The sequence below is a fragment of the Serinus canaria genome, chromosome 17, assembly GCF_022539315.1.
Source record: "Serinus canaria isolate serCan28SL12 chromosome 17, serCan2020, whole genome shotgun sequence".
NCBI classification, from domain to species: Eukaryota; Metazoa; Chordata; class Aves; order Passeriformes; family Fringillidae; genus Serinus; species Serinus canaria.
Window position 1 is genome coordinate 4,947,911 of NC_066330.1, and position 19,611 is coordinate 4,967,521.

Genomic DNA, 19,611 nt, shown 5'->3' on the forward strand with positions numbered 1-19,611 from the left:
GCATTTGTTAGACTTCCTCCCACAATAGTGTCAGAAAAGAGCAGCAGTGTGCTTGCCATCCTCTTTTAATGCTTCATGGATTGTTATTGCTGTGATAGGAAAACACAAGGAGCAGGTTGTAATGTAAGCATTCCTTGTGTTTATTTGTTGGTGGTGTTGTGATAGCGTTCCACTTGATCTTTCAGGAATGTTTGGAAGAATGGAAATCAGGGTGACATGTGTAGTTTTTCTCACAAAATTCTGTCCCATGTGCTCTGTGAGCAGCATACTTTGTATTACAGAGTCCTAATAAACCAATTAATTAAGAAATATTCCTGTAACACACACTGTACTGTCACACTGACACAAACTTAACCAGCAGCTCTCCATGACAAAGATTTTAATAACATTTAACCATGGTTTGTGTTAGTCCTTTGACTAAGCATATCATGATGTATGTGGTGTGGTGGTCTTGGTTTTGTTTGCCCTCAAGACACAAGAATGCTTTTTATTGCTGTCCCAGTAACCAGTCCAAAGTACAGCAAGCAGCTTTACTCTTGAAAAACTGTAGCACCCTTTCAGGAAATATCTGCGGCGCCTCAGATTTTTTCAGCCTGCTCACACATTCAGAGCCCCCGACAAGCAGCTTAAGATCTGAATGAGATTGTTCACCAAATGGGTTGGTGCAGCATATTAATTTGCTCCTGCTTCTAAATGCCTTCAGTGTTACAAGAGCCTGCAATGGCACTAAAATACCAGGAGCTTTGTTGGCTCTAAACTCCTTAAAAGAGAGTTTTAAATTCTTGTCTGCTTGCCGTAGCCTTACCAGCTTTATAAAGAATTTGGAGATCTGTACTTCAGAAAGGTTCTGCATCCTGGCCTTGGGAAAGTTAGTAAGAGCTTTTCCTGGTAGTATTAATTGTCTCGGAGCTCGATTGTGCTCTAGGTTTTCCTGTATAGCTGATTATATGAGCCTCGTATTAGTGCCTTGATCTGGATGCTATTGGATATGTTTATTGCATGGTTTTATGCATAGGATTTATGTTGCAAAAATATTTGCCTTTGCAGTTAGGTAAATGTCCTGGGGTGACTTTATGGTGCTTGTAACATAATGTGGTTTTAATGAGGCTGGATGTAGTCTCAACCTGATTTTATGTGTATTTTAAGTTACTATTTAAATGCCAGAGTACAACTGATATGACAGTAAACTTTTTTTTTTTCTCTGTCTGGTGAGACAACACATTCCTCCTCAAAACCAATGTTCTTCCTGGCTGCTGGAGAGGGACAGAAATTGTTGTCAACAACTGCTAAAAGTTTAAAACTTTAGAAGTCAATTTTCCAGGTCTTGAAGTAGATGGTTTTATTTAGAGGCTGAACCAAATACTTTAGTGAAAGCTAAAACATCCAGTGTTCCATGCTGTCCCTTGTTTCACTGTTCCTGGATTTAGGCAAATGTGTACTTCTAGAAGATGGGGTGAGAAGAGGTAAGTGGTCAGACTGGTGTGACCCAAGTGTGTTTTTTAATCTTGGCTCCAATAAGCAAATTGGGTAGTGATTTTCTTCACAATTTTGTCTGAAAACTGTATTAATAGGAGGCAGTTTACTTATGTGATTTCCATTGGTATTGTAAAGTTATTTATTTCTTCAAGTGCAATGAAAGTTTGAAATCTATATCATGGTTTCATCATTGTTACAGAATGAGATATAAAATATTCACTTGTGTTTTTGGAACCTAAGGAAATGAGATTGTTGTCACAAGAAAACTGGATTACCCCTGTTGCTCAGCTAGACTTGCCTATCCAGCTTAGGAGCAGAATCTCCTTGCTGAGGGAAGCAGTCCTTACTTAAAGGATCAAAGGATGTTGCTCTTCTAGCTCAGGATGGCAAAATGTCATTTATTCCTAATTCTTAGGTTTCCAAGCCACATTGGTCAAAAACCCCTGTAATTGTTGATTTATTTCCATAAAATGTTCTGGCTGTTTTTCTTTGAGAGGCTGGAGGCTGTGTAGGGAGCCAGACCGAAAGGTTTGGACAGTCTGTAGCTGCCCTACTTTCTAGAAACTGTAATTTCAGGTTGTCTTGGCTGGCACAGCATGGTCAGCAGAGTGAACTTGAGCTTTGTCTGCTGGGGCTGGGAGTGTGGCTGTCCTGCAGCATCCCTGTGGCACAGGCAGCAAACCGCCGAGCCTCGCTTGCCGCGCTGTGGTTCCCCACGGGGCTCTGATTTCTGAGAGCTGGGCCCAGCTCTGGAGCTGCTGGAGTAAAGGCAGCACTCAGCACAACGAGGCTGCTGTTGGACTGGGGAGCCTTTGCTGCTGCTGCAGCTGGCTTTAAATGCTCTCTGGTCAGGTGTTCGGGCACTGAAAATGGATGGGTGGTAGAGACAATTGTGCTATAAACTCTAGTTCTGCACGTTTCATCAGTGTCAGTTATGGGGCAGGGAACTCAGATTTCTTGCCTTTTACAAGGCTGGGTGACACGTGGTTTCTTTATTCTTCTTGTGTGAATGTTTGTTTAATGGGATGGAGTTAAATTTACCTCTTTCTCTTTAGGTTCTTGCAGTTGTTATATGTACTGTGGAGAATGTCAAGCATCCCTGAGTGAGCAGCTGGAATGACTCTGTCACAATCCTGGGTGCATTGTGCTGCTCTATTGATTCTGCAAACCTGAAATGTGTGTGGGAGAACTTTCTCTTGTAGTCTAGCGTGTAATTTAATTGATGTTTGTTTGGTAATTTGCCTCAGATTAAATTATTCATTGTCACCACTGAAGAAATGCTTTGTATGCTTCTGGTGGGTCAGCATTTTGCACAATGTTTCCCCCTTCTTATTCCTCCTACTTTGATGCATTCATTTCGTTTTGCTGCAGTCTTAGTACTGAGAGCAGCTTCTCTTGGGAGAAGGGAGGACCCAGTGGCCTTTGAGAGGCTTTGTACAGTGATTATTTGGTTAAGGGATATGTGATTACTTTTCCTCAGATTTAAACTTTGATGTAACACAAGCTCGCACTATAGTTAATGGGAGTTGTTACCTGAGGATAAACTTCATAGAAATGTCACAGAAGTGAGCATGTGAGAATAGGAAGATATGCTTTCTTCCTCCAAAGGATAAGAGACTGAAGTAATTGAAGGACTATTTTCAATAGCAATTCATGCTTTGATGCACAGGTGGATGTTTCTGATCTTAGCAAGATGTGTCAGTGGTAGAGTTGCCACATTTGTTTTGGTCTAACCATATTTTAGCTTGGTAATTCTGTGGCTGTACAGGTGTTGCTGTCTCTTGTAGAGGAGGAGAAGCATGGCAAGGATCAGCATAATCTGAATATTTTATGCAAGTGGGATCAGACTGAAACAACGTTTTTTTTCAAACTGAGATAAATGGCCCAACTCTAGGACATTGCAGAGTGCAGATACAGCTGGGGTTAAGCTCCTTCTTGAATGTTTGTCAGTGAAAAGGTATTGGGTAAAAGAAAAATATGTAACAGGATGTTAGAGGTCTGTCTTGGTTGCTATTTTTACAGCTACACAAAGGGCCAGGTTTTATGGTAATAAAACTGTGTGAGAAACCCTAATGGATGGATTTAAGGCATAGAACCTCTACAGCTTTCATTTGGCTCTTTGCTTATATTTCTGGTCTAGTTCCAGAATTTATCATTTTTTTGCCAGTGTAGCTTGACTCCACTCCATGGAGTGGAGTGTATGACTAGATAATTCTGAATTATGAAATGCACTTTGAGCAGAATGTTTGTTAGCTTATTTTGAAGTAACCAACTTTGTTGTTTGCAGACATTTAAAATGTTATACACTCTGACATGGTTGTTCCATCCATTGCATTAGATTTCTGAGTTACATATATCTTTGATAATCTTCCTGTTCTGGAAAGTTCACTATTTCTTGGATCATAGTGGAAACTAATCTAATTTCTGGGTTAAAAATGGAATGCAATGGCAGGTAGAAATACTTCAGGCACAGCAGTTATCTTATTTGGTCTTGAGTGTGAAGTGGCTCTTGAAAAGTCTAGGATTGTATTTGTCATGTCATGGTATTTAAGGTATTAAATGCTTTCTGACCCCCTTCTACAAAGAAGTTTTTCAGCAGTTTGTTCCATTTAATTTTGAAATGAGAGGAGGGAACAGTCAGTTCACATCTTCACTTTTCTTTTGAACTTTAGGAAGGGTTTGGAACACTCTGAAGCGGGAGAGCTTATTTTTTTAACCCTGGTTATTGCCATTGCTCCAGTGATTCCAGGACTCAACATCAAGCTAAGCAGAATTAGTGATTTTCACAGCATTTTTCTTTTCTGAGTACCTGCATAAACATCCTGGAAGGACACGGTGCCTGCACTGGGGTTTGGTCAGTTGTGTCTTCACACCCATGGGAGATGAGAAGGAGTAAAGGCTGTTGTGTTTAGTGAATAAATACATTCTTGCATTAACGTGAGTCGAAAAGAGCTTTGCACACGTGCTCAGTTCTACACCCACCAGGGGATTTATTTAGTGGAGATTAGAAGTTTTGCTGTTGAGAATACCAGGCATACCTGACAAGACCTTTGCTAGTTTTTTTAACTGTAATTTTTTGGGGCTAATTTTGATAGAGGGAGACCAAGGACTCTTATTTGCAAGGTGTAACAATGTTACTGATTGGTTTTAGGTTATGATATTTAAAAAAAAATCAAAGTAGACCCCCAAACCCCTTTCCTAAACTCCACTTGTATCCTCAGAGCTGAATCATATTCAAAAAGGTTGTATACTAATGAATTAATTTTGAATTTGAGGATGCATAAAACAACTTGGGTATCCTACATGATGAAACCAGTAGGACATTGGTTTGTGGTGAAGTTGGGCAAAAAGCTAATTTCCCAAAAATAAAACATTCCCACAGACTGCTACAGTTTGAAGTATTGTTCTTGGGGATAAGATTCTGCTGTTGTGATTCAGTATGGTTTTGGATAAGAGTGCAGAATTGTCTTTTTTGTGTGTGTTCTTTTAAATGGAGCAGCAGGCATGTTTGGCTTTCTATTGTAGTTATCCACACTGTGCAATAAGCAGGATCCCTCTATGGCTCATTTTTAATAATCAGTACACAGCTGCCCAAAGGGGAAACTGTGGGCAAGAGCTCTTGTTGATCTTTGTTTTAACAGCTGGTATTATTAAGGGAGAGCTTCACAGACTGGGAGAAAAAAAGAGGATGAAAATCAGTCAACAGTTAATCCAAGATGTGGCCAGACAGCAAAAGATTTACTGGGAATTAGTTCTAAAATTGCATTTGTTCAAATAATTCCAGAAGAAACAAATGGGTGTGTATTAAATGGGGGAAGTGGGATGGTGCTGGGGAACAGTGAAAAGTTGCAACATTTGTCAACTGAAAAACCTTCCTTTCAAACAACAGCAGCAGTATATTTAGCATTGTTACCATGCTGCAACTCCTGGGGGAGGCAGCTCGGATCTGGAGCTCTGCTGCAGCTCATGATTTATACCCTCCTAGCAGCAGAGCCCCACAAACCAGGAGGATCTGCTCATTTTCAAAGTTCTTGTTTATAACGCACGGAACAGTGAATCCCTGTGGGTCCTTGCAGCTTTCAGGCTGCAGCTCTGGACACTGTCAGCAAAAAACCAAATCTTTATCCCATTCCTATTCCCTCAGGATGAGCAGAAGGAGGAGGCTAGCATTGCTTTGTTTTGTTTCCTTGTTTTTTGTTTATTTTTTAAATGAGATTTGTGGGTTTAATTAATTCTAATGGTAGAGATGCATCATCTCTGTGGTCCCAGTAGATTTTAGTAGTTATGAGCCTTTGCTTAGCTAATGAGTCTGGATTTTAAAGTCTAGATTTTGCTGTTTATTCTCATACCTAGTACAAATAAGTTCACTTAAGTCAGTTGAATTGCACTAGAATCACCAAAATAAATAACATGTGCATTTTATATCCTATTTAAATAACTGAACAAGTGCATGAAAAGGTTGAAATGCACTCAGTCCGTCAATAAAAATAGTCCAACTTAACATCTGGTATTAGTTGAAGTTTCTCTCTTATTATCTTGTTCTTTAAGAGCTTTCTTACATCCTGGGTTATAATTTGCACATTATAATGTATTTTGAAACAAAACTGTGTCTTGTTCTGGGGTTTCTTGAGTGCGTTTTATAAGCAGAATTGTAGGTTTGAAAAGAAGTGTTCCTTTCTGAATGGGTGGCTCGTGACAGATGGTTCTCATTGTGGCAAAGTCATGCAGTGCCTCAAACCTCAAAGTGTATAAATTTATTTGAAGGAAATGAATTGCTGCTGCATCATGGCCATCTATGAAAAGTGTCCTTGGACATTGAAATGGTGTTTTTTGAGCTTTGCTTTTTCCTTATTCAAAGAGAGCTATAAAATTCATTTTCAAGAGCACAAGAGCATGAAACTGACACCTCTAAGAAGCACATTTCCTTTTTCAAGTGATGAGACATTATCTTTAGAAGGCTCTCCCACTGATAACAGCACATGATGCCTCAGTATGGCCTTTTCAGGGACCTGTTTGAATAACACCAAAATAGCACCTAGTGCTACATGACGGATGTACTTCTGTCCATGCAGTCTGGGACATGTAACCTACAAAATTTACCATTAAAAACTCCCTTGTTCCAAGAAAACAAAGGTTAGTCTTATTTGTCCCTCACTATCCACTCTTTGGCTCAGTTGCTGTTTCTCTACATCACCTGTTGCTCATCAGCTCTGTCCTGCTGCAGCTGAACTGATCATATCCTCCTGCCTTCCCACTCCTCTCTGTTCTCTTACCTCTTTCAGCATCTTTCTGAGCTGCTGCAGTACCAGCAACCACATCCTCTCAGATGGTATATCCTCTCTCTCACCTTCCTTCCTGGCTGCTGTGTTAGCACAGTTACTTGCCCTGTTGCCATGGAGGGACTGCAAGTTCTGCTTTACCACATCCTCTACAGGATACGTGGGGGGAGGAGGAGGTTTGGTTTGACCCCAGGATGGGGAGGGTGGTGGAGGGTTTGGGGCTTCATTTGGTTTGGGCTCTGGTGAGGAAGGCTCTTTTTGCTGCAGTGGTAAGAACAGCTCTTGGGGGCAAGACCAGGAGGTTTCTTGCAGGATTACCTGCTCCTGGAGCTCCACTGCTTCCATGGCCTCTACTCAAAACCTTCTGGCTGCTGCAAAAGGAGCATACACTGTCTCCTCTCTGCTGACAGCTTAAACTTCACAGTTTAAGCTGTCAGCAGAGAGGAGACAGTGTATGTGTGTGTGTGAATGTCTTGGCAGTGGATGACATGGGTTGTACTCGCCCCGGGAAGCTTCTCCCCGTGAGCCACATGCTGGGTTTTGCATGGCTTCCATAAGAGGTGTTTGTTAAAGTGGGTCACCATGGCTGTACTCCCAGTGACCTCTCCAGCAGGCAGAGCTGGCCTCTTGCTGACCTGTTGCTGCTCAGAGAGCCACTCTCCCTCCCAGCCCTGCTTTGGGAGCTTGGTGTTGGCTTTGCTGCTGTTCACTTCTGCTGTGGGCTCTGTAACCCAGTGCTGTGTGTTGGGCACCTTCTCTACAGGGAGGTTGAACCTTCACCAGTACCAAGCTCACCCCTTTCATTAGTGGGGATGTTCCTGTGCAGCTCTGCTGTAGGTGGAACTCTTAGTGAGATGTTGCAATCAAACTGGTTCCCTGTCAGCCCTGATGATCTGGTTGTGCTCCCAGGACTGGCCATGCCTCAGAGCAGCTGGAATATTCATGGTGCTCTCCAGGTGCTGGCCTTTGTGCCAGCTGCTCTTGGTTTTTCTCAGAAGTGTTTCTTGTTGGAATTAAGTCAGGTTTTTATCCAGGTTGGGTTAAGGTATGGCCAAAACCTGACTGTGGGATAGCTCCCTGGATTAATTAGCAGGAGGGGTCACTCTTGAGTTTGTGGAAGGTGGTTTTTGGGGTGGGGATGAGTGTGGTTGGTCTCAGAAGCAATTACAAGGCTGTGCAAAGGGCCTTGCTATTATATTGGGACAATGTTATTTTCTACTCAAATTTAAACTGGCATGAGTATTAGAACTTATTTTGCTTTCCAGCTTCTGCAAAATGCTGAAGGAGGTTAAGCATTTCAAGGCTGAAATATGGCCCAGAAACTGCTTTATTCATAATGTCTGTTGAAACAGGCAGGACAGTAGAGGTGAGTTTGTCTAGCAACATAAAAGGTATTTCAACCTAAAACATGGTTTGTTTCCACTCTTGCTTTCTGTCAATTCCCTTTCACACAGGTTTGAAGTACATTCAATTTCCTAATGATGCAGCAAAGAACCTTCTATTTCTTTTTGTGGTCTCCTAGCTAGATAAAGTTACCAGGTGAATACAAGTGATAGCATAGTTAACCTTGAGGGGTTTATGGAAAAATGTCTTTAGGGGATGGCAATGAAAGGAAGATGGAGATGGGCAAGTGAGATGGCTTTTTTCTCTGGTCTGTTTATTATTCAGCTCAAGCAGAACTCATGCCTGTTTAGGCATCCTGGTGAAAAGGCTGGGAGGAATTTATTTAATACTTGAAGGATAAAATGAAATTAAGCATGTGTGGCTGAAGAGGTGATCTGCATGACAAATGCATGTGCTCATAAATAGCTTTGTTAGCAAGAACCGGATGTGTGGGGGAATGAAAGGTTCACTCACAAAGCAACCAGTGAAGCCGCAGCCCTGAGTGAGTGTGAACTGGCAGAGATGGTGTCCCTGCCCCATCCCTCTCTGCTCCATGGTGCTGTGAGTGCTCCTTGTCTCTGCTGCAGGAAGGGAAAGGTTGGTGTCCTGTGTTCCATATATAATCAGGGATATTTGTTTAGTGTCATTAACTGAGGGTTTCACTGACTTGCTGACAAGTTTTGTGTAGGAAGTTGATTCTCATCAGTAGTGGCTGAGTCAACAGATGCTGAATTGCTTTGGTATTTTCTACTCATCTCTGTTTTCTGGAAGGCTCTTGCAGTGGTAGCCTGTATTTTATGCATTTTCTTTCATTATTAATTTGCCTGGAGACTGTTAACATTTGCATACAGCTTTATTGTAGGTCTCTGAGGATCTGTGATCTGAATTCCCGTGTATTCTGCCAGCAGTGAGTGCCATATGGGACTCAGCCGAGCCTGTGAAGGGCTCATCCTCTCGTTAATTATTTTTATAATTTGAAGTTGTTAAACCATGGAATCTAAAAAAGTAATTTAGAAATTGAACACTGTAATGTATTCTTGATCTTCACTTTAATTCCTTTTTGCCTATGAAAGTGAATGAGAGTGTTTAAAAAAAGAGATATGGGAGGAGAAGATATGATCAGAGGTAAAAATTAGATATTAATTCCCCTATTACTATTTTTGTTATTAATCAAAGTAAACAAATAATCTTGTGAGGAAACAGAATCAAACTCACTGGGGAATGAGATAGTAGAAAGTCTTCAAATATTCTGAGTATTCAAGAATTCTGAGTCTTTTATTGTGTTGCTGCATGAGAACTACATGAGGCATATGCTAAAAATAAAGGCTTTTCATTTGCTATTAACATCTGACTTTTCATTATAGTCTTTCTTCATTATTTGTCTCCGTGTTAGCATTCCTAATTTCACAGTTCTGCACTGTCACCCCTGACAGCAGCAGAAAAGGTGACAGTGACAGTTTAGCCTGGATACTGGTACAGTAAATGCTGCCAGCTCAGTCTACTTTGGGCAGGTTTGACAGGAAGATTTAAATTGCAGAATTAATTGGTAAATTCTCCTAGAATCTAATGTTTTTGTTCTCAGCTGAAACCAAGTAGGAACCCAAGTCCTTCTGGCCTGGCTGTGTGCTGCAACTGGGCAGGGTGAGTCTGTCTGGCTGCAGCTCAAGAGAAAAGTGAGGGCACCCCCTTTATTTCAGTCAGTGTTGAGGCTGAAGAAGCTCCTTGGTGGCAAGTGAAGATCTTTGGATCTGAATGCTGTGTTGAACTGTTTTGCAATAGATGGAAGCCTTCTAGAAAGAGGAAGGAATATCTCACTGAGCTGATCTTCAAAGACCTCATGAAAAACACTTTATTGCTCAATAATTGGTTGTACTCCATGTTATATGGCCAAGAAACGGAAAGAAGGTTTTTCTTTTGCCTTTTTTTTTTTTTTCCCTTGATGGCTAACTTTCCTCTTCCCAAAATACTTTGCATAGCTGGGGAATGTGACTTCAGGAGGGCAGTTAAGAAGTGAAGGGGATTTGACAGCTTAAAGTAACCATTCAAATGAAGCAAAGCAAATGGGCAGCACTATTTCCATTTTAAGCATTGTCAGGGTAACAAGCATGCAACTGAATTTCAGAAAGAATGCATGGATGGGAGGTTGGTTGGGCAGTGGTAAAAGCACCGGGAGAGAATTAATGGGAACAGAAATGAAGTTATTAAAAGAATTTAGAAACACATTTTGCCTTAGGGTTAAAATAGTCAAAGCATTCTGGGTACTTGGATGTCAAATTCCTGTTCAAGTTAATGACTAAAGTTCTACTTTGCTCTTTTGAGCTTCGATTTTTGTGTGCGTGCTCAAGAATATGTTAAGCACTGAACAGTTTTTTCAAGCAGGAGGGGCTGTGCTTTCCCACCTGAGTCAGGTGGAACAGCTCCTGTATTCCAGCTCCTCCATCACCTGGGGGAGTTTTTAGTGGCACATGTTGCTGGCTTTGGGAAGCAGATGGAATCTGATGAAGTGGGTAAGTTACAGTTCCATGAGCTGTTTAATTACATGCATATTATGATGGCCAATTAGAAGTCTATTGTTTTTAGTAAGCTGATACCACAGTAAACAGAGGCACTGGAAGCTGGGAGAAGGTGAGATTTGGCAGGTTGGAAGGACATAGTAACATGAAGGCAGTGGTGGGAGCCTGCTGTGACAGACAGCTGACTGTCAGTGCAGCATTTCTGCTCTAAAAATGTTCTTAGGTGTGAACCAGTCTCTGAGCCAGAGGAAAGCAGTGAATTCTTCTAGAAAATGTTTTGGTGGTTCTTTTTCTGAGAAAACAGGTGCGGTGTGACCTTTTGTTTCTCCCTTACTGTGGCCAAGTGGGAGCATTCTTACTGAATGTTGCATCATATTTCTTGCCTTGTTTTCTTGAATGCTAAAGCCCTGTGGAGTTTATTGTTTCCTAATGTTCTCCCTGACTGGAAGGGTGAGGATGCTGCAAAAACGAACAGAGGAGAGTCTGTGTATTGAAACTGAAAGCTGAAACAGCAGCTCATGGGGTACCTGAGCCCTCTTGCAGCTGATGACTGAACCTGCAGAGCTGCAGTGGCGCCGTTCACCTGCTAAACCTTCTCTGCCAGGGCTGGTGCACTTTGTGCTGAAAACATGTATTGTTCTCATCAGACTCCAGAATAACTGGTGGGGTTTTTTAACTCTAGTTTCCTATTGACAATCCATTTTTGTAATGAACTTTGATAAAAGTAAATCAATTTCCAAAAAGTGTTTTCAATATTGATTATTTGAAGGCATGATATTGTTGTTAACTGCTCTCAAAAATCTCTTCTTCAGAAGTCCTATTTTGCATTGATTACAAGTATCCCTGGACTTTGAGATTCCGTGAATTGAAGGTTATGCTGTACCATCAACACATTTTGTGTCCTCTGTCATCCCTTGGTTCATTAACTCAGAGCCTTTGCCTACCTTCAGTGTCCTTCCAGATGTATGGAGCGAGGAGGACAATCTGTGTTGTGTCCCTCTGGCTGCACTGCCCTTGCTTTGGAATCTCATGCTCAGCCAGTGATGGTGTTGCCAATTTTACTGACTTTTTTTCATCCTCAAGGCACTCAGCAAAGGGAAGGGACAATGGAATGCATGACCCCAGTGTAACACACTGCTGTGGGGCGTTGGCTGCTGAGTGAAATGGCACTTGGGCCAGCACTGTTCCATGCCCAGAAAAGAACAGAAACTCTTCTCTTTAGCAAATTTGCAGAGTTAAACCTTCCCCTTGCCTCTCTCTTGATAGTGGAGGTCAGTGCTTGTGCTTTTGAGGTGGTTCTGCCTAGAGCTTGGCACGGGGCAAGTGCCTCATCTCACTTTATAAATAGAAGTTCAGCATCTTCCCCTGGTTGATCTGTCTGACAGCTGCACCACCGTGTGCTCCTCTTACACTGCTCCTCAGGGAGTTTTATTTCACCAACTTGTCCTAGTGAGGCCTTAGAAACAGTCCAGCAGGTCCCTCTGTGGGATGCCAGCCCACACTGAGGCAGCTACCTGGTGCCATTTCTGGGCTTTTATTCAAACTCTGATCTAAATGATGCTCTGAGAATTGATTCAGGGTGGGATGATGGTGGGAGGTTTGGACAAGCCACCACCAGGGTTGTCTTTTCAGGGTGAACCTGCTCTGTCTTGAAATCTGGATTACCTTGAAGGGCAGGATCTCCTGGAAAGGCATTCTTTCCTCTGGGAAACCTTGACCTTTCCTCTTTGGATGGGGTCACAATAGGATAGTAAGTTAGTTTATCAGATCACATTTGTACCAAGAAAGGTGGTTAAATTTGCTTACAGGGATTACAGGGTGAATTTCCCTGCCCGAGATTTCCCTTCTCTAAATCAGGAGTGTGTGAATCCATGTAAACTTGTGACTAATGGACTTCCCCATGGGGTATTTATTTTATATGCATGTGTTTATGTTAAATAATGTAAATTGTGGAAGAGTAGGGTGTGGGAGAGCTAGAAGACCTCTTTATCAGAAACCTTAAAAAGGCCATGTTTGCATTACTCTCCTGATTCCAGCACAAACCCAGAGATGGAGAGGTTGTATATTTGAAGCAGAGCAGAAGGGGCTTCTCTGTGCTGGCATCAGACTCCAGGCTGAGCTGGGCCCTGATCCCATAGGAGGAGGATCATTGTTACCCCTGATTTTGCCTTCTCCCCAGCTGTGACACTGTGTGAAATAGAGATTTGTATATAGGCAAACATATATGTTTTTAGTCTGTGTACTCCCTTTCTGCTGAATGCACACATCCTCTTTCTGAGTGACTGATGCTACACTGGTTCAAGGGTGATTTATACTGTTGGAAGTAAGGATTTTATTTTGTGTAGTTTGGATTTTTTTTTACTTCAGTTGCCCTTAGACACTTTCTTGTAATTTCTGGAACACAGTCCTGGAGCACTTAAGGTTCTTTACTATTTTTCTAAATTTATACTATTACCTTTTTGCTGTTCTGCATCCAGTGCCTCTTTAATTGACTAAAACTGATATAACTTAAGTTGAAACCTAGTCTGGTTGTGCTGACTTGGTTTGAAATAGTACCTGATGCTAAAGCACAGCAAACACACAATGCACAAACCCTGTGTGTCCCATTCCACAAGCCTTACCTGCTGATTTAACTCCCTTCTTGATGGTGTTTTGCAGATTTTTTTTCTTCTTAACATGGTTCCTATTTCTCCCCTTCATATTAGAATTAAAGCAGCTTTATTTTCTTTATTAGCTCCTGTGTAGATGTCTGTTCAAGGCTGGCAGAGTCCCTCCTGCCACCAGTGTAACTCTGTCACAGCCAGATGTGCTACAGAGCAGAAAGTGGTATTTGATAAAAGCAACATATTCACAAACCAGGCTTTGTTGTAGCTTTCAGTGATTTTTCTGCTCAGTGTCTAAATGGAGTGGGCTTGTCTGGCTTTTGTATCTCAGTGATAGCTCTGCACACTGAGTCACAGGGCCAAATCTTTTGCAGAGAAGCATCACTTGTGTCAGAATCTTTGGTAGTGGCAGCTCAGCCTCCCACCCCAAATCTAGTGCTGTGTGTAGGTTTTTAGACAACGTGGTCAATCTAATTTGTAGATTGTACAAACTTAGTCTCTATTTTCCTTGTAAACCATAATGGAATCTGATCCCAAATAAGTTAGGCTGATATTAAAGCCCTTGTTTATTTTACAGTGTATGTCTGTCAGAATAAGTATTCAATGTATTACAGTTTAAAATTAGATTTCAAGTATTGTAGAAACAGTAATTTCTGCAAAGCTGTGTGGAATGGATTGTGGAATTTGAGTGGTGTTGAACTAACCATATTTTGAAAAATAAGGTGATTATAATTGAAATCTGCAAACTGGCTTGGATAATTAATTTGGATTTAGGGCTGCTTAATTTCTTTTGGCATTTGCAAATCCCAGACTGACTTGTGGAATGTTCTTGATTTCATTGAAAACATGTGTGACTGTTTTTGAGGGCAACAATATTTGAAGAACAAAGCAGTATCTGTATCTAAATGGAGGTGGACAAGAAAATTTTCAGAAAACAGTTTGTCATTTTGGGGAGCATTGTGACGTCTGTTTTAGAACAAACAGGCTACAAAGGAATTGAAGTCTGCTCTGTAAAAAGATAAAGTGTTCTCAATAACATTTTAAATTCATAGCATTGGCGAAGCTGGAGTTTAAATCTACACTATTCATATGAAAATCAGTGTTATGAATCAGGAATAGATCCCAAATTCATGGAACTTCTACTAGTTCTTCAGAGGAAAACAAAATACAGTCATGAGTATCTATTTCTTATCCTACATTTAAGTATTTATATTAGAAGATGGTATTTAATAGAATTGCCAGTATTTATGGAATGAAACTGATTCAGAAATGAGTAATGAAGAGTGTTACTGAATTGGGCTTGTGTTAAAATACAGATTTCTGTTGATTAAAAAACCTGTCTCACTATAAAAGTATCTAACTGGTAACGGAAAATATTAACAACACTTTCTGTATGGTGATACTCCCTTTGTAAATTAATTTTAAGTTGTCTCTGTGTTCAATGAGACTAAACTTTTTTTTTTTTTTTTTTAAATTCATTGCAGGACCAGTTTGACAACTTAGAAAAACACACGCAGTGGGGTATTGATGTTCTGGAAAAGTACATCAAGTTTGTAAAAGAAAGAACAGAGATTGAACTCAGCTATGCAAAGCAGCTTAGGTAAGTTGATATGTAAAATTCTGGACTTTGAGTTGCATCTCTTCAGAGCCTGTAATCACATCAAAGTTTGCTGTGTCAGTGGTGATTTTGTTTATAATAAATGCTTTTAGAAAATAGCTTTAATTTAGAGATTGGAAAGTAAAAGTTAATCTAAGATCCTGTTGTATTATATCTGCTAGTAATCATATGTTTTGCAAAAAGAGAGGTTCTTGAGGTGGCTGAGCAGCACACTAGGGCTTACTCACAGTTTATGCATGATTAATGGCTCAGGCTTTGAGAACAGCACTGTAATGTTTTCCATGAAATTGGGGCTGCTGTGCAAAAATGCTGAAGGATTTAAGAATTCAATGGAATAATGATCATTTGTTAGGAGAAGTTTAGGTTTTCTTTTACTGAGACAGGCCTTTTTTGAACGTGCATGGGGAGGAATTACAGGTCAGAAAGTCAGCCACAGCCCTTGGTAATTTTTCCAATGTAGTTAAGAAGGTTACTGCCTGAGATTTGAATTACAGATTTACAATCTTTTGAGGTGTCTCCTGACCAGAGCAGAGATTTTTGTGAATTAATCTCAAATAATTGCTGCTGGGTACTTTCTCCCTGTCCCTGTCTGGTTTGATTGTAGTCATAGACGAGAATGTGTGAACCAGAAACAGAAAAAAATCTTCCTTGAGGTCAGGTCCTGGGGAAGAGGTGCTAAGAACCCTCCCACAGGAGTAGATATCACCTTGCTTTTCCCAGTGAGGCAGAAAAAACTGAGAATTGATCAGGGATGAGAAGGGAGTAAAGCACACAGGGGGTCCTGCTGGACAACATTGTTATCAGCCACTGACCAGGGCTAAACTGGAAGTGCTGGTGTTAACTGGGAGGGGGAGAGCAGGAATAATTATTCCTAACCCCTCCAGTAAACTCACCTTTTATTTACATGGTGATAATAAATCTTGAGAAATCTTTCCATTATTATTGGCTTTTATAGAGATGGGATCTGATGTTTCAGTTGAGCTGTGTATTTAACACAGTGTCTATTTAAAAAAAGGAAAAAATCACCCAGAACTTGCTTGTGTTTGAGAGGACTGGAGATGCACAATGGTCTGTGATTCATGAGGAGCTGGTAGTAGATAAATCCCTGCCTTGATGGTTGTGTGCTCTCCCAGGGGAATGCCAGGAGGGTTCCCCAGGGTTTCTGCTACAGACAAGCAGGAAATAGAAAATGACTCGTGCAGGAACAAATTGCTCACATCCTATGGAGAGGAGCAGAGGTTGAATTACAGAGGCAAAATGAGCTGGAACAAAGAGAGTGTGACTGGACTGGGAAAGCCCAGCAGAGTATCTGGGTGAGCTGGCCTGTCTTAGGAACAATCCTGCACTAGACTCACTGGGATATTCAGGATGACAAAATCCAGGTACAAAAAGCTTAGTTATTAAAATAAACACCCAAACAACATGTAAACAAAAGTGAAAGATTGTTTTACCTGTGACCATGTAAAAACTATGAATTCCTGAGCTTTATTTCTTATTCTATTCTAGACTGCCCAAAAAAACATGGTCTATTTGTTTTCTGCCTCTCTGTTTTTATGATTTGAGGACAAATGCTTCTGTCCCCAAGGAGCTCTTAAACACAGGGTTGCTTGCAGACAACTAAGAAGTTAGAACTATAAAAGAAAAAAACAAAAAAATGTAGACTTGTCAAGTGTTGAGGTAAAACAGTGCTGGACATTAAAAAAGAAAAATAAATCATGCATCTGCTTTTATTTAATAAGTGTCCTTAAGCCTGGTGCAAACCTTTTTTGTACCACATCCATTTGGTGTAAAAGGGCTGCACCACATCACTGCATGTCATAACATGCAGAAAATGTTATTAAAAAGAGACAGGTTAACTCCAGGTACTCCTGTGGATGTAACTCAGTTTTGTTTGTAATGTAAGTAAAGCTGCTGCAATTTATTTCTTTCTGTATAACTTGTATTTGCTGTTCTATCCCTGGGTTACCTACCTAGCTATTGCTCCTCTCTAACTATCTGCATCTAAGCCTGGTCATCTACTGAAGTTTAATTTTCTTCTATTTAAAAACATTTATTTTCTTCTTTATCATTCTGCAGATGTATATTTAATCTTTTTGGTTGGACCTACATAGCATTTGCAATTAGCCTGGTGTGGGAGTCCAGATCTGACTTGGTTATTTTCTGAATTGTTTTGCATTGTATTTGTTTAATAATTAAGCTAGGCTGGAATGTGGGAACCATGGTAGAATGCTTATTTTAGGTATTTTAACTTCCATGGGACACTGATGTGCTGGATGCTGTGCTCCCAGTGCTGAGGTGCTGTGTCCTTGTCACATCCCTTGCAGCACATGCACTCAGAGCATCACAAAGGGTGTCAAAACCCTTGCCTAATGTGATGATGGATAGATGGCCTCAAGGAAAATGTGTTGGAGAAAATGCTTCAGGTGTCAGGATAATGTGAGAATCAGAACCCCTGATGTCTGACATCTCTCACATTTGTCACCCAAGTTGAAATATGGGAGCAGAGAAACAAGCTGGAAAGGCAGGAAAAAAAAAAAAAGAGATGCAGAGTGAAAAGCAAATAGAAACACTTCTGGAGATGGGTTCTCAGAGTAGCAGAGAATCTTTCCAGAGCTGGTTTTATTAAGTGCTAGCTCCCTCTGTAATCACTGTTAGCACTGAAGGTGTCACTGTCACTGCTTCTGGGCAGTGCTGGTGGTGCCACTGCACCAGGACATGCTGAGCTCCAGCAGCACTGCTGGATTCTCTAGCACTTGTGGGGGGTTTTGTGTGTACCTGGTTAAAACCCTGCATCTGATTTTAGAAAACAGCAAAAAATAATTGGAGAACTTCAACATATAAACATTCAATTTGCATGTTGTGTAAATTACATAGAAGATAATGAAGTGTTTAACCCAGATGCTAATCCTTGGTAAGTGGTTTTTGTCTGTGAAAGCAGACTGTGGATTTTTCCCCCCCTCCTCAGCTCTGTAGCATTTCTGCACCTTTAAAGATTCACAGGAAGCCAGTTGCTGTGTGTGTCAGAATTAATTGGGCAGCGTGACAGTGCAGGGAGATGGAGTTTTAACTGTGTGAAAATTCCTTATTACTGTAGCCTTCTGTGCTTTTTTTCCTTGTGGTTTTTCCTTTTCCCTTCAAGCTGGTGCATGGAAGGAGGCATTCCCATGGCATGCAAAGGGTGCTGTAAAATTTATTTTCATCATGCAGAACAGTTTGCAGAACCCTTCCCATGCTGGTGTTTGGTGGAAGCTGCAGAACTAGAGAAGTTAATTTTTTCAGAGCATATTCTTGGAGAGAAGGCACAGACTGAGAGGGAGATACTCATTTGGATCCCTTCCAGTCAAGATACTTAAATTTTGAGGAACACATGTTTGTCTGTGCAAATCTGCCAGCGTTCTGGCTGCTCCTCTCTTGGGGCAGATGCTCCTTAATTCCTCAAGGAGAACAAAAGGAATAAGAAATGTGAGATGGGAGGCCCTGCTGTCCCCAAGTCAGCAGCAAAACCAGCATCAGCAGGGAAGGGGTTACACCTCTGAAAAGCAGTTTGATTACAACTTTATGTATTCTGGGACTTCTCCAAAGAGTTTGGCATGGATCAGTTGATAAAACTCAGTCCTCCTTCGGACAGTGATTCCATCAATACTCTCTGTGTGCTGCTCTTCATCACTGAAACAACCTTGTAAAACTAAACCAAATGGCTTCCCTTGCACAGCAGGGTGAAAGGCTGCCAGACAGAACAGAGTAATGGGGCTCAGTTTAGGACAGAGGAGCACTGAAAAGCCCTTAAAATTGGTCAGCTCTGTGCTGTGCACTGGTTAAAGGGTGTGCTGTGCTGCAGTTCAATGTGCATCCTGGTGCTGATACCAGCAAGGTGCACTCAGGGCCAGGTGGGCACCACACCTTCCAAAGCCCTGGATTTGCTGCTGATGAGAGGCTTGTAGGGCAATGAAAACCATACAATCACTGTCAGATGTGCTCCCAGCAAGTTTCAGGTTTCTTATTTAAGATACAATCACTCCAAGAGCATATTGGTGTTTTAAAATTAAATCAGTAGTTGGCGGGCGGATAATGAGATGCAATCATCTGTGCTAATTAGGATAATCAAATGTCACACTTCCCCCAGCATTAGTTGATAATCACAAAATGAACCCCCTTTTGCTATCTCAGTTCAGCTTCCCACAGCTTTGTGAAGTTTTTTTTTGCCTTCTAATCATTCTGCTAAAGGCAGGCAAACCTGCCTGGCCAAGAGTGTCACCTTCTGCCTCAGATCTCCCTTCCCTGGCATGACTCCTACTCTAAAAGAACCTCTCCTCTAGATCAGGTGGAGGAGATCAGTGCATCAGCAGAACCACAACCCAGGTGTATCAACTTCATGACCTTAATTTAGCAACTTCTTGGCTTCAGAATCTGCTGCTTTGTTGTAGTTAGAGACCGGAGCACTGTGCAGCCCATTCTTAGAGTGTTACTACAGCACAATCAAAGCCTGATTATAGTCATGCTTCAGGAGAGGTGTCTGCTCACTGCAGATGGAAACTCCAGCCTCACAGCATGTGTGTGCAGCTAAAGATCATCAGTAAGCTTCAAAGGATATTTTAAAGTATTATTTTATGTCTGTGTATTTTTAATTTTAGGAATCTTTCAAAGAAATACCAACCCAAGAAGAACTCCAAAGAGGAGGAAGAATACAGGTATGTTCATGATCCCCTGCTGGGTGAGCCCACATTAATGGAGGCATGGCA

At 41.2% G+C, this 19,611-nt stretch overlaps 1 protein-coding gene across 15 annotated transcripts in view; it reads left to right on the forward strand.

The window, feature by feature from the left end:
• Positions 1–19,611, forward strand: part of FNBP1 (formin binding protein 1) — a 93,116-nt gene that overhangs the window by 14,663 nt on the left and 58,842 nt on the right. For 4 of the 15 annotated variants that reach the window (XM_018917714.3, XM_018917718.3, XM_018917722.3 and 1 more), the window contains exons 1-3: positions 8,614–8,735; positions 14,739–14,854; positions 19,504–19,560. In XM_018917714.3, the coding sequence (XP_018773259.1) occupies positions 8,661–8,735; positions 14,739–14,854; positions 19,504–19,560 (248 nt within the window). In that variant the 5' untranslated portion in view covers positions 8,614–8,660. Of the gene's footprint in view, positions 1–8,053; positions 8,122–8,610; positions 8,736–14,738; positions 14,855–19,503; positions 19,561–19,611 lie in introns of those variants that run through there. The other 11 variants (XM_018917713.3, XM_030232847.2, XM_030232850.2 and 8 more) reach the window with 7 other exon arrangements.